General features: G+C 44.6%; 1 protein-coding gene across 2 annotated transcripts in view; it reads left to right on the top strand.

Moving 5' to 3' along the window:
* The window catches only part of Slc44a3 (solute carrier family 44 member 3), a 73,783-nt gene that overhangs the window by 9,504 nt on the left and 46,817 nt on the right, over window positions 1–17,462 (top strand). For both annotated transcript variants that reach the window (XM_021158173.2, XM_021158174.2), the window contains exons 6-9: window positions 9,733–9,893; window positions 11,169–11,258; window positions 13,248–13,372; window positions 14,003–14,189. In XM_021158173.2, coding sequence (XP_021013832.1) covers window positions 9,733–9,893; window positions 11,169–11,258; window positions 13,248–13,372; window positions 14,003–14,189 — 563 coding nt within the window. The remainder of the gene's footprint in view (window positions 1–9,732; window positions 9,894–11,168; window positions 11,259–13,247; window positions 13,373–14,002; window positions 14,190–17,462) is intronic.

Below are 17,462 nucleotides of genomic sequence, written 5' to 3'. Positions count from 1 at the left end.
GGGAGGAAGGAAGGAAGGAAGGAAGGAAGGAAGGAAGGAAGGAAGGAAGGAAGGAAGGAAGGGAGGAAGGAAACCAGGACACAAGGTTATGTGTCTAGTTGGGGAGTGGATTTGAGCGAAGCCTTGGGGAGGACTGGAGGTATAACCAAAATACATTGTATGAAATCCTCAATGAATTAATAAAAGTGTTGTATTAAAAATAATCACAATCCTCCAACTGGTTGTAAATACGGTTTGAAAAATACCAAGCTTGCAAGTCCTAAAGATAACAAGCAGGATTTAACCCCATAGGAGGTGTAATCAGTCATCTTGTAGCGTTCTTCCCTAAAACGAATGCTAGCGGGAGGGAATTTGGACAGGAAAGGATTATCTGTAGAGAAAGGTACTCAAGTCACTTTCATAGTATTTTATTTTTTAAAATATGGTTATCATTGCTTGTCTTAAAGAAACACAAGTGAAAAAAAACTGGAGTAGTTTAATGGGCAGGAAGAAATTATATTACGTAATGCTTGGACACAGAGTATTGGGGTTTGGAGTTTTGTTGTTGTTGTTTGTTTGTTTTTAAGCAATGCCATAAAGTGTGCCTGCAGAAAGAATTGAAAGGAGAGAGGCAGACAGACAGACAATGTGTATTGTGTTTGTGTGGTACGTGTATGAGAGAGAGAGAGAGAGAGCACATACCCTCTCCAATGTAGAGACTCTGGGGTCATATTCTGACACACCATCCACTTCTGAGAGACAGGGTCTTGTTGCCCTGGAGCTCACCACTGAGGCACCATCTCTGCTTCTCCAGGGATGACAAGTGTGTGCCAACACCTCTGACACAAGTTTTGGCACAAGTTCCTTGCACTCAATACTCTCACAAGGCGAGCACTTCACTGCGGACTAAGCTATACCACAGCCCTGAGAATGGAATTTTTCCAAGGTTTCCATTTAGAGTTGGATCAACTGTCCTCTCTCTGTCACTGGGATGACATGAGAAGCTTACAGGGTGGCACAGGTGCTGAACTCAGTGCTGATTTGTGGTGCTCTCCCTCCTTGCTGCTTCCTTTTGTAACCTCCAGACATGCTGGTCCACTGGGGCCTCCAGAGGGTCTGCACTGTAAGTATTGTCTTATAGAGGAGAAGACTGATCAGGGAAAGGTTGAACTCATTCAGTGAGCAAGCAGGAATGCTGGCATTCAAAACCAAGCAGTTCTCATATTGATTTCTGTAATCCAGTATAAGCAATCAAGTCCGGCTTGGACAACCTAGTGAGTGGCCTCCTTAAGCTCACCCCATGCTGGGAGGAGAAAATATATCACATGTCCTGGAACTACCCGCCTCCTCTCCCTCTGAAGCCAGCCCCAACCTTTTCACCTTCCAGTGCAGACCTTGCCAACACTAACTTTCCAAGTGCGGACAGAAGAAGTGATTGACTGGCCCTTTTTGGACAAAGCAAGAGAGACAAAAATAGGCTTGGGGGCACCCTTTCCTTCTCCTACACAAGGAAGCATTTGTTTAAGATGGAAATTATCATATTGATCGTGGAAGAGCTGTGCCAAGCCTTAAAAGCTACAGAACATGAGAAGTGTGGCCACAAGGCCAAAGAACATTTTCTAAATACTTCTTCTGACTACATCAATTGTTCCTTCTGCCTGTGTCGATCATGGAAGGTAGGGCAGGCCCTTTTCAAGCAGTGGTGGGTTTCAGGAAGGCATGGGCCCCTGTGCATGAGCTCTGACGAGCAATGAAAAAGTACTACAGAAGATAGCAACGCTTTTCGCTTTGATGATGTGCGTAGTGTTAGCATAGCGCCATATTTTGGGTCTTTCATGCATTTGAAATCTAAAAGGTTTGGGATGCTCCCCCCATTCCTGCCCCCAACTCAGTTCTAGTTCTAGCCTCCTGTTTGACACTGTGCCATTTGCTTGAGTGAAATCCACATACAAATGTACCCACATTTATCCGGGCAGCCGATCAGACTACTTCCTGAAAGTTGGAGTGGTTTTGCTGGTGGTGATGAAATGCAGAAATGTGGAAGAAACCTCAGGCTGTGGTCTAATGCAACTCCTCTGGCCAAATCAATGATGAGCATTTTCAGTAGACAGCTAGGTAGGCACCCAACATAAAAGACCCAACCGTTACATGCTTCTCTGTGTCCCCTTCAGGATAAGATGTGTCTTTTTGTTATTCTGTATCAGCACAGGATTAGTGAATCACATAACACACACACACACACACACACACACAGGTTAGCAAAGTCACATGCATTAAAATTAAGGTCTGGTGTAGAATAATATTTGCATCAAAGGAGTAAAATAGCATTAAGTCTGTGTTTGTTCTTAGTTTTAAGAAACCCTAATGAAACTTAAGAGTACATTTGCTTTTAAAACTCTTCCAATTTATTGGTGTTGTGAAACCATTTAGTGGCAGCAAAGCAAAAGAAAGTAGAGGTTTAGAAATCAGAAATCGGGAGTAATTACTAGTCTGTAGAGGAAATGATTATAGACCTGGGAAACTAAGAGAACCAACTGGAAAGCCCCTGTGGGCGACAAAGAACTCATTTGGGTGGCGTGGGATCAACTAGTGTACTGAAATCTACACATTCGTGGGTTTTTAAAAAAAAATTCTAATTTACTACAGCAGGAACAAAGATCACATAGAAAGACATGAAAGTGCCTAGAAATCAATTTAACAAGAAATATACTCGAACCTCAGGAGGAAAACATCAGTGCCATCTTAGGTGCACTGAAAAAGAAAACAAGCAGAAATATGCTCTCTGTCAATCATACAATCCAACATGGACAGACTCTTGGCTATTGGTCTATTAGTTTATCGTTCTGGCATCGAACAGACCAACAGGATGAGATCCAAAGCTGGGAATTTATTGCACGATAAAACTGGCATTGTAAATCAATGGCGAAATGTAGACTATTTGATAAATGGTATTAGATCAATCAGGGAGACATCCAATGGATTGGTTTTTATTTATAGAAAATGAAACCAGAACATATTAGAAGCTCACAAGGATTCTTTCACAGTCTGAAAGTAGGGAAGGCTTCTAGCTCCTACCGAAAACCAAAAAGAGATGGGCCATGTGTAGAAGCCCATGTCTGTCATCTTAGCACTCTCAGAAGGCTAAAACAGGAGGATTGCCATAAGTCTGAGTCCAGCACGAAATAAATAAAATTTTAATTTGGAAAAAAAAAAAGAAATCTGGTTAGTATTATACTTGATGGTGAGCAACTGATGCTTTGTAATTAAGATCAGAAAGTAGAGAGGGTGTCTGTTCCAAACACTTCTACCCAGCTCTGAAACAGAAGGCCTAGGAAAGGTAACAGGCAAGGAAAAGAAACAGAGGGGAGAGGGAAAGAACATGTTTATTTTAAAGTGAGTAACTGTTCTAGAAATATCCAAAGGACCTATAAAATATTAAGCAAATTGAGCAAAGAAACAAAACACAGGTCAATTGTCTTTCTGAGCCAGGTATAGTGGCGCACACCTTTAATCCCAGCACCCAGGAGGCAGAGGCAGGTGGATGTCTGTGTGTTTGAGGCCAACCTGGTCTACATTATAAGTTCCAGAACAGTTAGGACTACACACAGAAACCCTGGCTCAAATAAACAATCTTTTGGATTCTCATAACAAAATAAAAATGTTTCAAAGACTGTCTTAGGATTTTACTGCTGTGAACAGACACCCTGGCCAAGGCAAGTCTTATAAAAAACAACATTTAATTGGGGCTGGCTTACAGGTTCAGAGGTTCAGTCCAGTATCATCAAGGTGGGAGCATGGCAGTATCCAGACAGACATGGCACAGAAGGAGCTGAGAGTTCTATGTCTTCATCCAAAGGCTGCTAGTGGAAGACTGACTTCCAGGCAACTAGGGTGAGGATCTTATACCCACACCCACAGTGACACACCCATTCCAACCAGGTCGCACCTATTCCAACAAGACCACACCTTCAGATGGTGCCACTCCCTGATCCAAGGATATACAAACCATCACAAAGACCATCTTACTCAAAAAAATTTAAAAAGAAGAAAACTTAGAAATAAGCTTAACAGTCAAAATCCATGACCTTAGCTGAAAAGAAATAAAAGAACTTGTGTACAGGGATAAAGACATCTGTTCATACAATTAACTTACTATCAATAGGATGTCAACTCTCTTCACGTTGCTTTCTATGCACACCCCCAGTGACTTTTGTGGAAATTGACAAGTTCATTCTAAAAACATAAAAACGATAAAGATGTAGGTGTTATCATTTATGGAATCATTGCAACTTGTCTTCCGTAACTCATGAACTCAGGTGAAGGTACTGTTTTGGGAGACTGTGGGGGCTAAGGAAACTTCAAGAGAGGGGCCCTCGCTAAAGGACGTAGGTTGCTAGAAGTGGAATCTTGCAGGGTCTCTTGTCTCTGGCCCCTTCCTGCCTTCCGCTCCCTGCTTCCTTTCTCCCACCACTTTCTGTCTGCTACATGGTGAAGAACCCCCTCTACCACAAACAGTCTGAGAGTCTCAAGAATCTGGGAGCAAGCAAATATGGACTGAGCCCCCTGAGGTCATGATTCAAATAAATCCTTCTGCCTCTGAGTTGTCTATGTTTGTTCAACCTATTGTGCGAGTGTAGACACAGCCATAGAAGACACAGGAACAGGGCTGAGCACTGACTCAGTGGATAAAGGCTGGCTGCATAAACATGAAGATGAGCTTGACTCCTAAGAACTCATGTACAGCTGGATGCAGAAGAACACCCATCTGTAATCCCAGGGCCTCTATGGGGAGATGGGAATTAGAGTCAGAATTCCCAAAGCGTATGGCCAGCTAGCTTGGTGAATTCAACAAAAACCAACCAAGAGACCGTGTCTAAGACAAGACCTGAGGTTGTCCCCTGACCTCTACAATGCACATACATACACTAAATGTTTTAAAAAATAAACATTACTTTTAAAATGCATGAACAAAAGGACCAAGATGCCTTTCAATAAAGCTTTAGGTATTTAAAGGAAAAAAAAAAAGGCGGCAAGTCACATATGACTGATCTCTACTGTCAAATAACAACACAAGGACAAACAGCTCAGTAGAACCAGGCAAAGACGTGAGCAGACCCGACTCATGAGGGGCTCCACACACTTACTACAAGAGTTAGTTATTTAGAAAGTTGTAAAGCTAAGAACTGGAGAGGACATGGGACCAGAACAACCACATGTATGTGTCCAGGAAGACTGTGAATGGAGAGACTAGTCTGAAAAGAAAAAGGCTTCTTACACAGTTCAGCATACACTTGCCACACGACCCATTCACTCCACTTTTACATCTTTACCTAAAAGAACGAAAATTACACATCCAAAAATGATAAGATATATATATATATATAAAAACATTCATATATGTATGAATGTTTTTAACATCTTTATGTTTGATATTTGTAACAACTCAAATGGCAGTTGTGATAGTGTGTATATGCTCAGCCCAGGGAGTGGCACTATTAGGTGTGGCCCTGTTGGAGTAGGGTTATCACTGTAGATATGAGATATAAGACCCTCATCCTAGCTCTCTGGAAGACAGTATTCTGCTAGTAACCTAAAGATGAAGATGTAGAACTCTCAGCTCCTCCTGCACCATGCCTCCCTGGATGCCACCAAGTTCTTGCCTTGATGATAATGGACTGAACCTCTGAACCTGTAAGCCAGCCCCAATCAAATGTTGTCCTTATGAGAGTTGCCTTGGTCATGGTGTCTGTTCACAGCAATAAAACCCTAAGACGCTAAGACAGAAGTAAAACAAGGGGTGGAGTATATTCACTGAGGGTGCAGTGCTCAGGTATTGGAAGCATATTGATGTGAACAACTCCCAAATAGAAAGAACTTGACACACGGGTGTGTACTACAATACCAGATGGTGCCAGAATCAAATCCAAGTTGCATTAGTAAAAGTCACATCTGTTGAGCTAGAGATGCAGCCAATCGGTAGAGTACGTGCTTGGCAGGCATGAAGCTGGGTTCAGATGCCCAGCACGGTGTAAACCAGACATGATGGGACAAGACAGTAACCTAGCCGAAGAATCTGGAGCGCATGATCATCCTCAGTCACATGAGCTTGACAGCGGCCTTTCTCTGAAAACAATCAGCTCCATAGGACAATGAGGGCACGTACCACAGCTACCAAATCGTCCCACAACCTAATCAGGACCCAGTGGTTCACGCCTGCAGTCCCAGCACATAGACGATGCAGGTGGAAAAAAATCCAAGCTTATGGCCTGTTGTTTTTAACAAAATCTCAAACATTCGATTTTACCAATGAAGACTGAGGAGCCAGGTGCTGGGGTAAAAGCCTGCAAGCACAGAGAGGTAATGAAAGCACCCAGCCGACCTTCCTCCTTAGACATCCCAAAACAACGCTTTCCATCTCCGCATTGTCTCAAAATCCCCTCAAAACGAAGCCCCCTCCCTTCTACTTCCTGTGTGTCTCTCTGTCCATTCTCCCGACTTCCTCTTACTCTCTATGGTTTCTTCCGGTCATTGGTTCCTCTATGGTTCATTTCCTGTCAACTTGTTTGTTCCGCCTCTTGACCTATGATTGACTTTATTTAATCCTGTTTACAATAAGCAGAAAATTCTTGGATTAAAGGTGTGTGCTAGGGCTGTGCCTCAAAACTAAAAACAGGTTTTTCCGGAAAATAACACAATCTAGGATTCACACTGTGATCAAATACCCTGTAGCGATGGCCAACATTGGCTACATAATGAGATGGAGTAGCAGTTAGTGGGGGGTTGGGGTGGTCCTATCATTGCCTTGAAAGGGATAGTGGTTATATGAACCATATGTAGTTGCCAAAAGTCTCATTGAATGTTTCAAACTCTACAACAGTAAAAAACAGAAAATTCCAGGGGCTGGAGAGATGGCTCAGAGTTCAAATGTGAATATTGCTCTTGCAAAGGACCTTAGTTCAATTCCCAGCACCCATGTTGAGTGGCTCACAAGCAACTATAATCCAGTTCCAGAGAGTCCAATGTCTGGCTTTCCCAGGCACCTGTACTCACCTGCACACACATACACATAGTTAAAAATAAAGTAATTCTTTAAAAAAATATATAGGAAATCCTCATATTCTGATATGCATAGAGCTGTCAGGCACATTATTAAAAGTAAACAATGGATCAGTGTGTAGTGTGCTGCCTTTTGTTTGAAAGGGGGAAATGTGGTATGATTTATGTGTTTACAGATAAGTAACACACAGATCTATGCTCATGTATATGTCATTCCATAGCCATTACATACTGCAAACAAAACACAAGTCATAGCCACAAGGATTTGAACTTTTTTTCCTTCCCTTCTGTGTATTTAAATTTATTCAGTGAAACTAGTCAGTCCTCCACAGTCCTTGCTCTTGAACTAAACAGGCAGTTCCTGAGTCTTCTCTGGTTGCTCTTAGGTACTGAATGTTTTGTGTTCTCCACTATGGCTACTCATTTGGGCAGTATGCAGCCTCATTCTGCTGAGGCCCCCACTGCTTTGACATGGTCAGTAGAACCCAACTATGTAGACCCAGACCCAGCATGTGGAGCACATCTGGACCTCAGAAAGCCCTCACACGTCCCTCGTCCCCGACAAATGCCAAAGACTAGAGGATGAAAAGAAAAAAACAACAACAGCCTTAATGAAGTTACCAAGGTCAATTCACAGTGATGTTGCCTCACCAGCTAAGTTCGCTGGTGGGATTTTACAAAAAAGACATGTCATCTTACAGTGATGCCTTCCCCTAAACCCAGACTGGCAGTCTAGTTATGAGAGAACTCATATGTTTGTTACAGTCCAAAAAGGATCGTGACAACCAGATGTGACTTGATGTCCTGAGTTAGATCCTGGAACAGAGAAAGGACACTGGTAGAATATCACGGAGTCAAAATAAAAGCTGTAGTTTCCATAACTGCATACTGCCAAGGCTGAACCCTCACGAATGTGCTGTGGGCATGTAAAGTATTAGCATCAGGGAACACAGGCAAAGGATACACAGGACTCTCTGTTCCATTTCTAAGGCTTTTCTGAAGCTCTAAAATTATTCCAAAATTAAACATTTATCTTTCAAAATGCTCTTCTCATCAACTTCCAACCCTTTCCTGCCTTTGATGTGGATGTTGGCATTAAGAAAAGGCTCGCTCATTCTCCCACCCCTTTCCTTTGTTTTGGCAAGCTCGGCATAGTGAAGCCTAGCCTTTTTTTTTCTTTTTTTCTTTTTTAAGTATAATTTCTGTTATCTTGAGGTCAATTGCAAAATTCCATTTGGATTTCCTATCACATTTCCATAGGCTTTCAAATATCTCTAAAATAAGGTGCATGAAACGAAAACCAGTAGTTATCTGTGGACAAATGTGCTCAGCGGCTGCACACAAGAAAGGTTTAGTCCATTGGACCTTCTAGAATTAATCATGTGATGTCCTACCCCTTCAAAACTTCAACTTTAATTTTCTGTTAAATCACTACCTGGTGACTCAAGAACTCCTTTTCTAATATCGTGACTACCCGAGGAAGGTTCTCCCAGCCATCCATGCTGGACTTCAGTAGGAGCTTCGGAGCCATCTGCTCTCATCCCCCCTGCTCCCTCTTTATACATTTCACAAAATGGCGGCTGTCTGGTTTCCAACAATCCATGAGATGATCCAACACTTCATAGCCTAGGAGTCTTACCCCATTGTTTGGGGCCCAGAGGGTCGTGGTATCAATGAAGGTATCTGTGGTTCTTGAAGATTCTTTAAAATTGATATTGCTGTATTACATTTTAGAGAGGGTCCCAGAAAAGATTAGCTTTCACCCAAACTCAAGATCCAAGTCAAACAAGCTTGGCTTCACTTTCTGAAGAGGATAGAAGAGAATCTTTACTGTCATTAGTGTGACTTCTGGTCGACCCAGTCCATCCCCCAAACTGTCATTATTGGGGTTAGCAAAGGGTTCAGGGAGTAAAGTGCTTGCTGCTCTTGCATGAGGATATGAGTTCAAATCCCCAGCACCCACATAAAGGCTAGCCACAGGGGTGTGCATGTATTACCCACAGCTGGGAGACAAGGACCCAACACTCACTGACCAGCCAGTCAAGACGATTGGTGAGCGCCAGGTTTCATGAAGACCTGTCTCAAGACGGTGAAATGAGAGTGGGAGACAACTAAGACTGTCTTCTGACCTACACACACATGTGCACACAGAAACACATGCGCATGTAAGCATATACACAATCATGTACATACAACACAGAGAGAGAGAGAGAGAGAGAGAGAGAGAGAGAGAGAGAGAGAGAGAGAGAGAGAGATTGCTAGTGTTTGGGCTTCTGTGGGTTCCCTTAATCAGTTTCTCATCACGTGTATCAGGCAATCGCTGTAGGAAACAGTGATTTTTTTTTTTTTTGGTTGCCTATCTTTCTAACACATACTTTGCAAGAAGGCTGCTAAACCTCTTTTTTTTTTTTTAACTATTTAAGTTGTGTGTTCGTGTGTGTGTATGTGGTGTGTGTGTGTGTTCAAGCATGCAGAAGTAGGATAGATGCTATACTGCATATGTGGAGTTCAGGGAATGGCATCCTGATTGTCTTTAGAGCCAGGTAAGCGTCTTTACCTGCTGAACCATGTCATTGGTCATAAAGTTCTTTTTATAAATACTGAGCTTATGGTTTGAGGATGTTGGAATTTTGAATATAAACATTTTGAAGAGAAATGATGAATCACCTTACCACAGATTCTGCCTTTTCTTCCCAGCAAGCCCTTTCCCTTATTTAACCGGTGCATCCCTCAGACACCCGAGTGCTATTCCTTGTTTGCATCAGTCTTGATAAATGATGCGGACGCTCTCCATCGGATTCTAAGTGGAATAATGGCAGGAAGAAACACCATCCTCGGCCTGTGCGTCTTCACATTCGGTAACTCTCCGTTAATTTTATTTAGCAACTGTGTATGGAATGGTGAATTTCGCAGCGCTCAAGTACATAGTGTAATGAAATTCAACAGCTTTGACTTAAATACAGAGCTTGTCGCTTTCCTTTCTAGATCTGTCCTAAGGTTCAAGGATAGACAGGGAGCTGGAAGAGTGGAAGACCAGTTGACTCTCAGCCAGGCAGCTGCACTGGGTAGAGCTGAGTTAATATATTGGCCTGTCTTCTGTTAACTGCATAAGAGAGAGGTGAATAAAACACTGTCACTTTATACAAAGTGCTAGCATCCAGGGACCAGACACTGATTCTGCTAGCCCATGTGCCTTCCATTTGTCCCTTAGACCAGTAGGCTGCTGAGTGGGAAAAGGTAGGAACTTGTGTTCTGATAGTGTCAGATACAATGCCCAGGGTGCCCTGGCAGAGACCTACTGACAGAGTTGAGACTCTGACCTAGGTCTGATTCTAAATCCTGTGTTAGTATCCACTGTACAGAAGCATCTATAAGCAGCCCCCTTGCTTTATTTGGAAGAATTAGTGTTCATAGTCTCAGATATTCAGAAAAACAATGCTAAAAGCCCAACTGTTAGAAAATAAAATGCAATACCTTATATACCCAGTTTATTTAATAATTATAAGTTCAGTTGTGATGGATGATGGTGATGCGTGCCTTTAATCCCAAGACTTGGAAGGCAGAAGCAGGCAGATTTCTGAGTTCGAGACCAGCCTGGTCTACAGTGCAAGTTTTAGGACATCCAGAGCTGCACAGAGAAACCTCATCCCAAGGGGGTGGGGGATATTTTTGTAAGTTTGATTGTTTTTCATTGTCAGGGCATTATTCTTTGAGATTTTACAAAAGTATCTAAGAGCATTGAGAGTTAGAACCATACACAGCCTAGCACAAAAGACAAAAGACTTAATTTTAAAAGTTAATTTGGACTTGTAGGAAAAACATGATTTCTGGGTACTGTGGAATAATTCATTTACTTATTCATCTTTAGCTATTTAAACTTTCCAAGAGTGCTAGCCTTTCAGAACCTACTTCCCATGGCAAAGTAAACTTGTGTCACTGGCCTAGTGCCCTGGGTATAGTTTGCCATTTGATTCTAGTGCTCGGTAAGTTTCCCAGGATACTTGGCTGTTGAGTAAACCTGTCAGCTGTCACTTCTCTGGGCTTGGTCCCATCTGATGCTCAGCACCCTTCCTCCCCAGCCCCCCTTCCGCCCTGGCTCACCTTGGGCTTCATGTTCAGTGCTTACTTTCCAGCCCTGTCTCTGGCCATGTTGTTCGCCTTCCGGTTCATCTCGACCCTTCTGATCCACATTATCATCTCCTTGGTCATTTTGGGATTGCTGTGTAAGTATTTTCACTCTTTCTAAGTAAATGGGACGTCTTTCCATTAAGTATAGAATGCAAAGGATGTTTGGTTGGATGGTTGGTTTTGTTGTTTAACTAACTACAGTCTTAGAAGGGGACACAGTCTAGGCCCATCCTTTCACATAAGAGGAAAACCAGGCGCAGAGAGGAGAGTGGGAGTCGATTCTGCCTCCTAAAGAAAGTTAATGCCCAATCTATCCTTGACTCTATCCCACTGAGTCGCTCCTGAGACCAGCCTCTGACTGAGTGACCCTGGAGCCCACAACGCTGGGCTGCGGATACAGCTCAGTGCTAGAGTCTTACCAAGCATGCACAGGACCCGATGCTCAATCCCCAGGGCTGCAAACAAACAAACAAACAAACAACAAAACAAAAAATGTGTTTTACTGATACTCCTATACACTGTAGGGAAGAATTCCAGCTGGCCATGGTGAGGCACCCTTGTATCCTCACCACTTGGCAGGCAGAGACAAGTCGATGCATATCCATGAGTTCAAGGCCAGCCTGGTTTACATAGCAAGTTCCAAAGGCAGCCAGGACTATAGAGAGAGAGAGACCTTGTCTCAAAACAAACAAACAAAGAACGAAACAAAAAAAAGTTTGGTGTGGAGAGACAGAATGAAGAAATTCAAACTTTCTTCCTTTTTAAAAAAATTTCATTTTGAAGGATTTATTCTGTGCTACACTTACCCCTTGGGCCTGTGAGAACCCATGGTTGTCACACAAAGGCTCTGATCAGTCTGCAGGGCAAGCCAGGGAAGGAGCAAACACCAGGGGAACCTGGTGTATGCCTCTTTCCTTACCAATCAATGGATTGTGAATATCCCCAGGAGTTTTGGGGAAAGGGTGTCTGAGAGATAGAAACCATATTTTTCAACTGGTTTATGACATTTTAATTTCAAATGACCAACATGACTGCAATGGTATAATCCCCTTAAATAGTCAGTTCTGTTCTCGGGCAGCCACACAGAGCCCTGAGTTCCTGTATTAGTCACCTTTCCATTTCTGTGACAAGATACCTTGCAAATCAACTTAAAGAAAATTTGTTTGGGCTCACAGGTTCAGCGACTTCAATCCATATTCCCCGGGCTCCCTTGTTTCTGAGTCTATAATAATATTCTCATGTTTGAAGCATGTGATAGTCTAAGGCTGATTGCCTCATGGCCACCAAAAAACAGAAAGTTAGGGTCCCAGATGGCTCCCAAGAGCACATCTCCAGAGACCCACTTTCTTCAAGTAGATCCTACCTCCCAAAGTTTCTTTGGCCTCCCAGTAATGCCAACCAGCTGGGGAATCTAGCCTTCAACCCATGAGCTTCTAGGGGTCATTTCAGTTCTAAATCATAACAAGCTCTGGACTGGAGCATGGCCATTGTGCCTAGGCTCTATCACCCATCTTCCCGTTCGTGATCAGTAGAAAGCTATGACCTCCCTAGAGTTACAATAGTGGTGGTTTATGGTCATGGCTTTCCATAATCCAGAGCGTTTGCAGCATCAGTGGGACTCTGATAACCTGATTCTCATGGGCCAAGTAAAGGACCCACCTCTGTGAGTATGAAGCCAACCTCCAGCCCCCTGGCCCCAGGGGCTGTCACCAGCAGACGTTATGTGAACACTTTAAAGTTTCAAGTAAATGCTGCTCCATCATTCTATTTGGGGCCACCCCTTCCCGATCATGCTCAGACTCATCCTGTTGGCTAGGTCCCTGTGTCTGCCCAAGACCAGTAAGTAGCTACCCCAGGATGGACAGAGCCTCTGCAGGCTAACCTGGCTTTGCACAGATCACCTAGAGATAAGTGCCGAGCTACCAAGCTTTTGGGGATATAGGATCCACTGTTTGGACACTGTTACTGGGTCAACTATAAGTGGCTGGACTTACAGTGGTTGTATTTGTGTGTGTGTGTGTGTGTGTGTGTAGAAGAGGTAATCTCAGGACATATGCCATGCCTGCTGTTGCTTTATTTTATAGTCGTCTGTGGTGTCTTATGGTGGCTGTATTATGACTACACCAATGACCTCAGTACAGAATTGGACACAGAAAAGGAGAATATGAAGTGTATGCTAGCCTTTGCCATCATCTCTACAGTCGTGACAGTAAGTGTTCCAAAGCAACCCTAGGGAGGACTATTTCCCGAGAGAGCTGAGGTCAAAGGATTTGTGGTGGATAAGGAGAGAGTTAGGGGTTGGGGGGGGGGTGCGTGACAGACAAACTAAGAAGCTTGACCAGGAAGTGAATGGCAGAGAAGGCTAAGCAATGTGTGGGTGAAGGGCAGTGGATTCCTTAACCTGGAGACTTAAACTGTTTCTATGCAGAGAGGGGAAACCCAGTCGAGATGGCATAGCAAGTAGATTTGAGATGTACTCGTTGTCCTTTTACGTCACGTTCTCTTGCCTATTCGTACCCCATCTCTGAGTGTGTGATGCGGAGGAGGGAAAATACAAGATGTCTCTTTTACCCTTAAAGAGCCTCAGTCTCACTTTCTCCTACTCTTGGCTGGCTCTTTAGGAAGGTGTCAGGCCTCCTTCACTATGATGACTATGGGATCTCACACAGGGACCCGTTCATTGTTGGGGCTTAGTTCATGATTAGGAATGTAGCAGTTCAGGTATAACAGAAGCAGTGACTATCCACAGGGAGGGCTACTTGATGAGACACTGGTTACAGGGTTGCTTTCCAGCCCCGCCCCTTTGCAGAGGGGTTCACTCTGACCTCTTTCTCACCAGGTCCTTCTCCTGGCCTTGATTTTTACCCTCAGGAAGAGGATAAAATTGACAGTTGAGCTTCTCCACGTCACAAACAAAGCCATCCGCAGCTGTCCTTTCCTGCTGTTCCAGCCACTGTGGACGTGTGCCATCCTCATTTTCTTCTGGGTCCTCTGGGTGGCTGTGCTGCTGAGCCTGGGCACTGCTGGTAAGCGGCACCATTTTAGGACTTTCAGCCAATTCCTGTGAGCACATGACCTCTTGTGCAACCAGAGGCATCTGGAGGTGACGGTGAGGGAGCCAGGGCATCTGTCTTGGGGGAACTCTTTTGTATTGGCTTTGGAGAAGCTGGGTTTCATGAGTAAATAAATTCAGTCAGGCTTGAACACTTAGGCAAAGCTGTAAAACTGATAGGAAGACTTCTGTCAAATGTTGTCAAGTCTGGGGCTAGAGAATATAATTTAGTAGGTAGAGACCTTCCCTAGCAGGTATGAAAGCCTGGGACCAATCCCATCGCCTTATCAACAGAGTGAAATGTCACATGCTTATAACCCTAGCATTCCTGAAGCGAGGGCAGGAAAATTCAAAAGTTTCAAGGTCATCTTTGGCTACCTAGGAAGTTTGAGCCAGCCTTGGCTACATAAGACCTTGTCTCAAAACAAAGAAACAACAACAACAACAACAAGTCTTCAGGTTTACACCTTTTCCGAGGTGATTTGCTAGCTCCTAGCATCACAGATGACAGAATCCAGGGAAGACTCTGCAAGGGAGGTATTTTCAGCAAAGCCAGTCAACGTTTAAAACAAGTACATGAGGAAGTTAGGATTGCTTTGACTTTGAAAAAGCAACAGTGTAGCCTCGGTTCTGCCTGCTATATCCCATGGCTGCTTCTCCACCCTGGTCTTTCTCGGAATCTGCTTCCCTGCTTTCCCACACCAAGATGTGGACCAGGCATTCAGAGCTTCTGACCTGATTTGATTTGGGGTAGGACAAAGTAGGTGGGTGGATGGATGGATGGATGGATGGATGGATGAACAGGTGGACAGATTGGGCATAGCTACAGAGACATGCATTTTATCATGCTCCCCAATAGGATATTCACACTGTATGTCAGTGTCAAAGTGCCATCTGAAACCAAGCAGAGAGCTTATGTCCTGGCACGTCACTCTGCTGTTGCCTTCGATGATGATGAAGTCCTAGCCTTGAAGAAGAAATGTAGCGGTGTGGGAGTCAGTGCAGTTTAAGGGGGTTGCCTTGCAACCACAAGGACCTGAGTTTGCTCACCAGAACCGGACTGGGAAGGCAGAGACAGTCAGATCTGAGACTAGCTGACTGGTGGATAGCCTGGCCTACTAGTCAAGTCCTACTGGTCAAGTTCCAGCCCAATGAATTAGATGGTGCCTGAAGAGTGACACCTGAGGCTGTCTCTGGTCTCTATGTGTGCTTGCATATATGTGGACCTGCTTAAATATCACACACACACACACACACACACACACACACACACACACCACCACCACCACCACCACAGCACAGCACATGTCAGCTGGAAGAAACAACTTGCTCAGTGATGACGACCTTCCTTTAGCTTTTTAGCTTTAGCTTTAGCCCATTCATCCTTGCAGAGTAGTAACAGTGTGAGAGCAAGTGGTTGGTCTGTGAACCACGCCTCCAGGGAGATTATCCTGAAAATGTGGTGACTCGGTGACTCTGCTCTTTGATTTGGTGATGGCCAAATTCACACCCTGTGGCAAGGATGAGCACCAAGTTGCATTTACGAGCCTGTTACCTGACAGGTAAGAGCAAGAGCAGGTATCACGCCAATAGGGCCGGTGCGATTCCCTAACGTGGGATCAAGCATGTCTTCCTCCTTACTTCCTCCCTTCAGTGAGGCAAAATACACACTGCTAAGCAACTCTACAGCACATACCGAAGGCTCATATCCCAGGACAACTTCAGTATAGTGGATTCTTGGAGAACTTGCCTCCCCCTCTGCCAAAGTTGAGTGGCCCTTTGGAATTAAGATGCTCACAGGCTCCTTGGAAACCACAGCCCTTCGAGACACACTTGTCCAGCTTCCAGGATGTGGTAGAAGCAGGCTCTTCTGCTTGGGGATCTCTGAAGGCCTCCAGTGAATGCCCAGTAACTGCCCAAAGAGTCTTTGTGGTGCCTGCTCTATGTGCTCTACTTGGTCAAGCAGACAGACTGTAATCATCAGGATGAACTTTGTGTAGAAAGAAGAGAAAGCTGAAAGAAGGAAGGTAAAGTAGCCAAGATCGCAGTGCCTTCAGGTCCCACAACCTCTGCTCTTTTTAGTCACTTCATAGTTGGAAGAGCCGCACGGGCTCCAACCACTGTGTCTCACACTTCAGCCTTTAGGAAAGTGACAGGAAGGAAGATGAGTCTCTTTCCTCAGAAGACATAAGCTGCACTACTACCTACCCCCAAAGACCAGAGCCAAGGGACATGGTAACACCTACTGCTAAGGAGGATGGGAAATGTAGTTTCCATTTGGCCCGCCATGCACAGTTAAAAACTTACAGGGTCTTTTACCCAGAGGAGTGGGAAGTCTTTATTACAGGGGCACTTGAGAGCCTTTCTCTAGCTCAGTGTAGTCTCAGTGCTGCCAGAAGACAGAGCAGTAGCCGTGGCGTACAAAGGGGAGAAACAAACAAACTCTTGCCTCTACCTACCTCACTTCCTGAACAAAGTACCCACCCTGCTGTGCAAGTGGAAATTGCCAAGATATCAGAATACACTGAAGGAGCCAAACCAGGCTCCATGCAAGTGAGGAGAGGACCCGGTCTCAGAGAAGAAGGAAAAGACCCAATCCTGAGAGTTGAGAATGACGTCACGGAGTTATGGCCCCAGTGCTAACTTGGAATTGAGCTCCTAGCTTGACACCCCATGACATTCTCCTGCGTGTGCCCAAACAAGAGCGCCACCAGCCTCAGCCAACAAGGCCCCAGAGCGAAGGCAGGAAGGCAGGAGGTCATTCTTCGGTTGAAAGCAGCCCTTTTCCCCCTCGGCCACCGAATGGTGTCAGAACATGATCATTTTCTGTTAGGGCAAGGCCTCAGTTGGCATCGATGAGGGGAGCCTAGGGGAAAGAAGTGAAAACTGAGTGTCTAGAACCGAATGTAGGTCTCCAAGTAAGCTGATCTTTGGCTTCACAGTAGAGCAGGTACCACAAAGAGCTGCCACCTCTCCTCCCGGCTAGAGCCCAGGACTCCCTCCTGCCACCTGACCCTCCTGTCTGCACACTCAAGGGCTGCCCAAGAACACAGAGTCCCCCATTGTTCCCCAAAGCCTCTTCATCCAGGATCAGTGGCTTCGAGCCAAGCAGGCCAGCAACTGCATCGATTTTTTTTGACTCTAGGAAGATGCCCCAGCTGTGCCTCTGAGAAGGGTGAACTGTTTCCACATCTTGGGAAAGGATGCTTGCCAGAGGATGTAGGTGAACAGTGCACAGTGCCTCCTT

Source organism: Mus caroli, chromosome 3, assembly GCF_900094665.2.
Source record: "Mus caroli chromosome 3, CAROLI_EIJ_v1.1, whole genome shotgun sequence".
Taxonomy (NCBI): Eukaryota; Metazoa; Chordata; class Mammalia; order Rodentia; family Muridae; genus Mus; species Mus caroli.
Note: the sequence above shows the minus strand (reverse complement) of the source record. Positions and strands in the feature narration are given on the sequence as shown.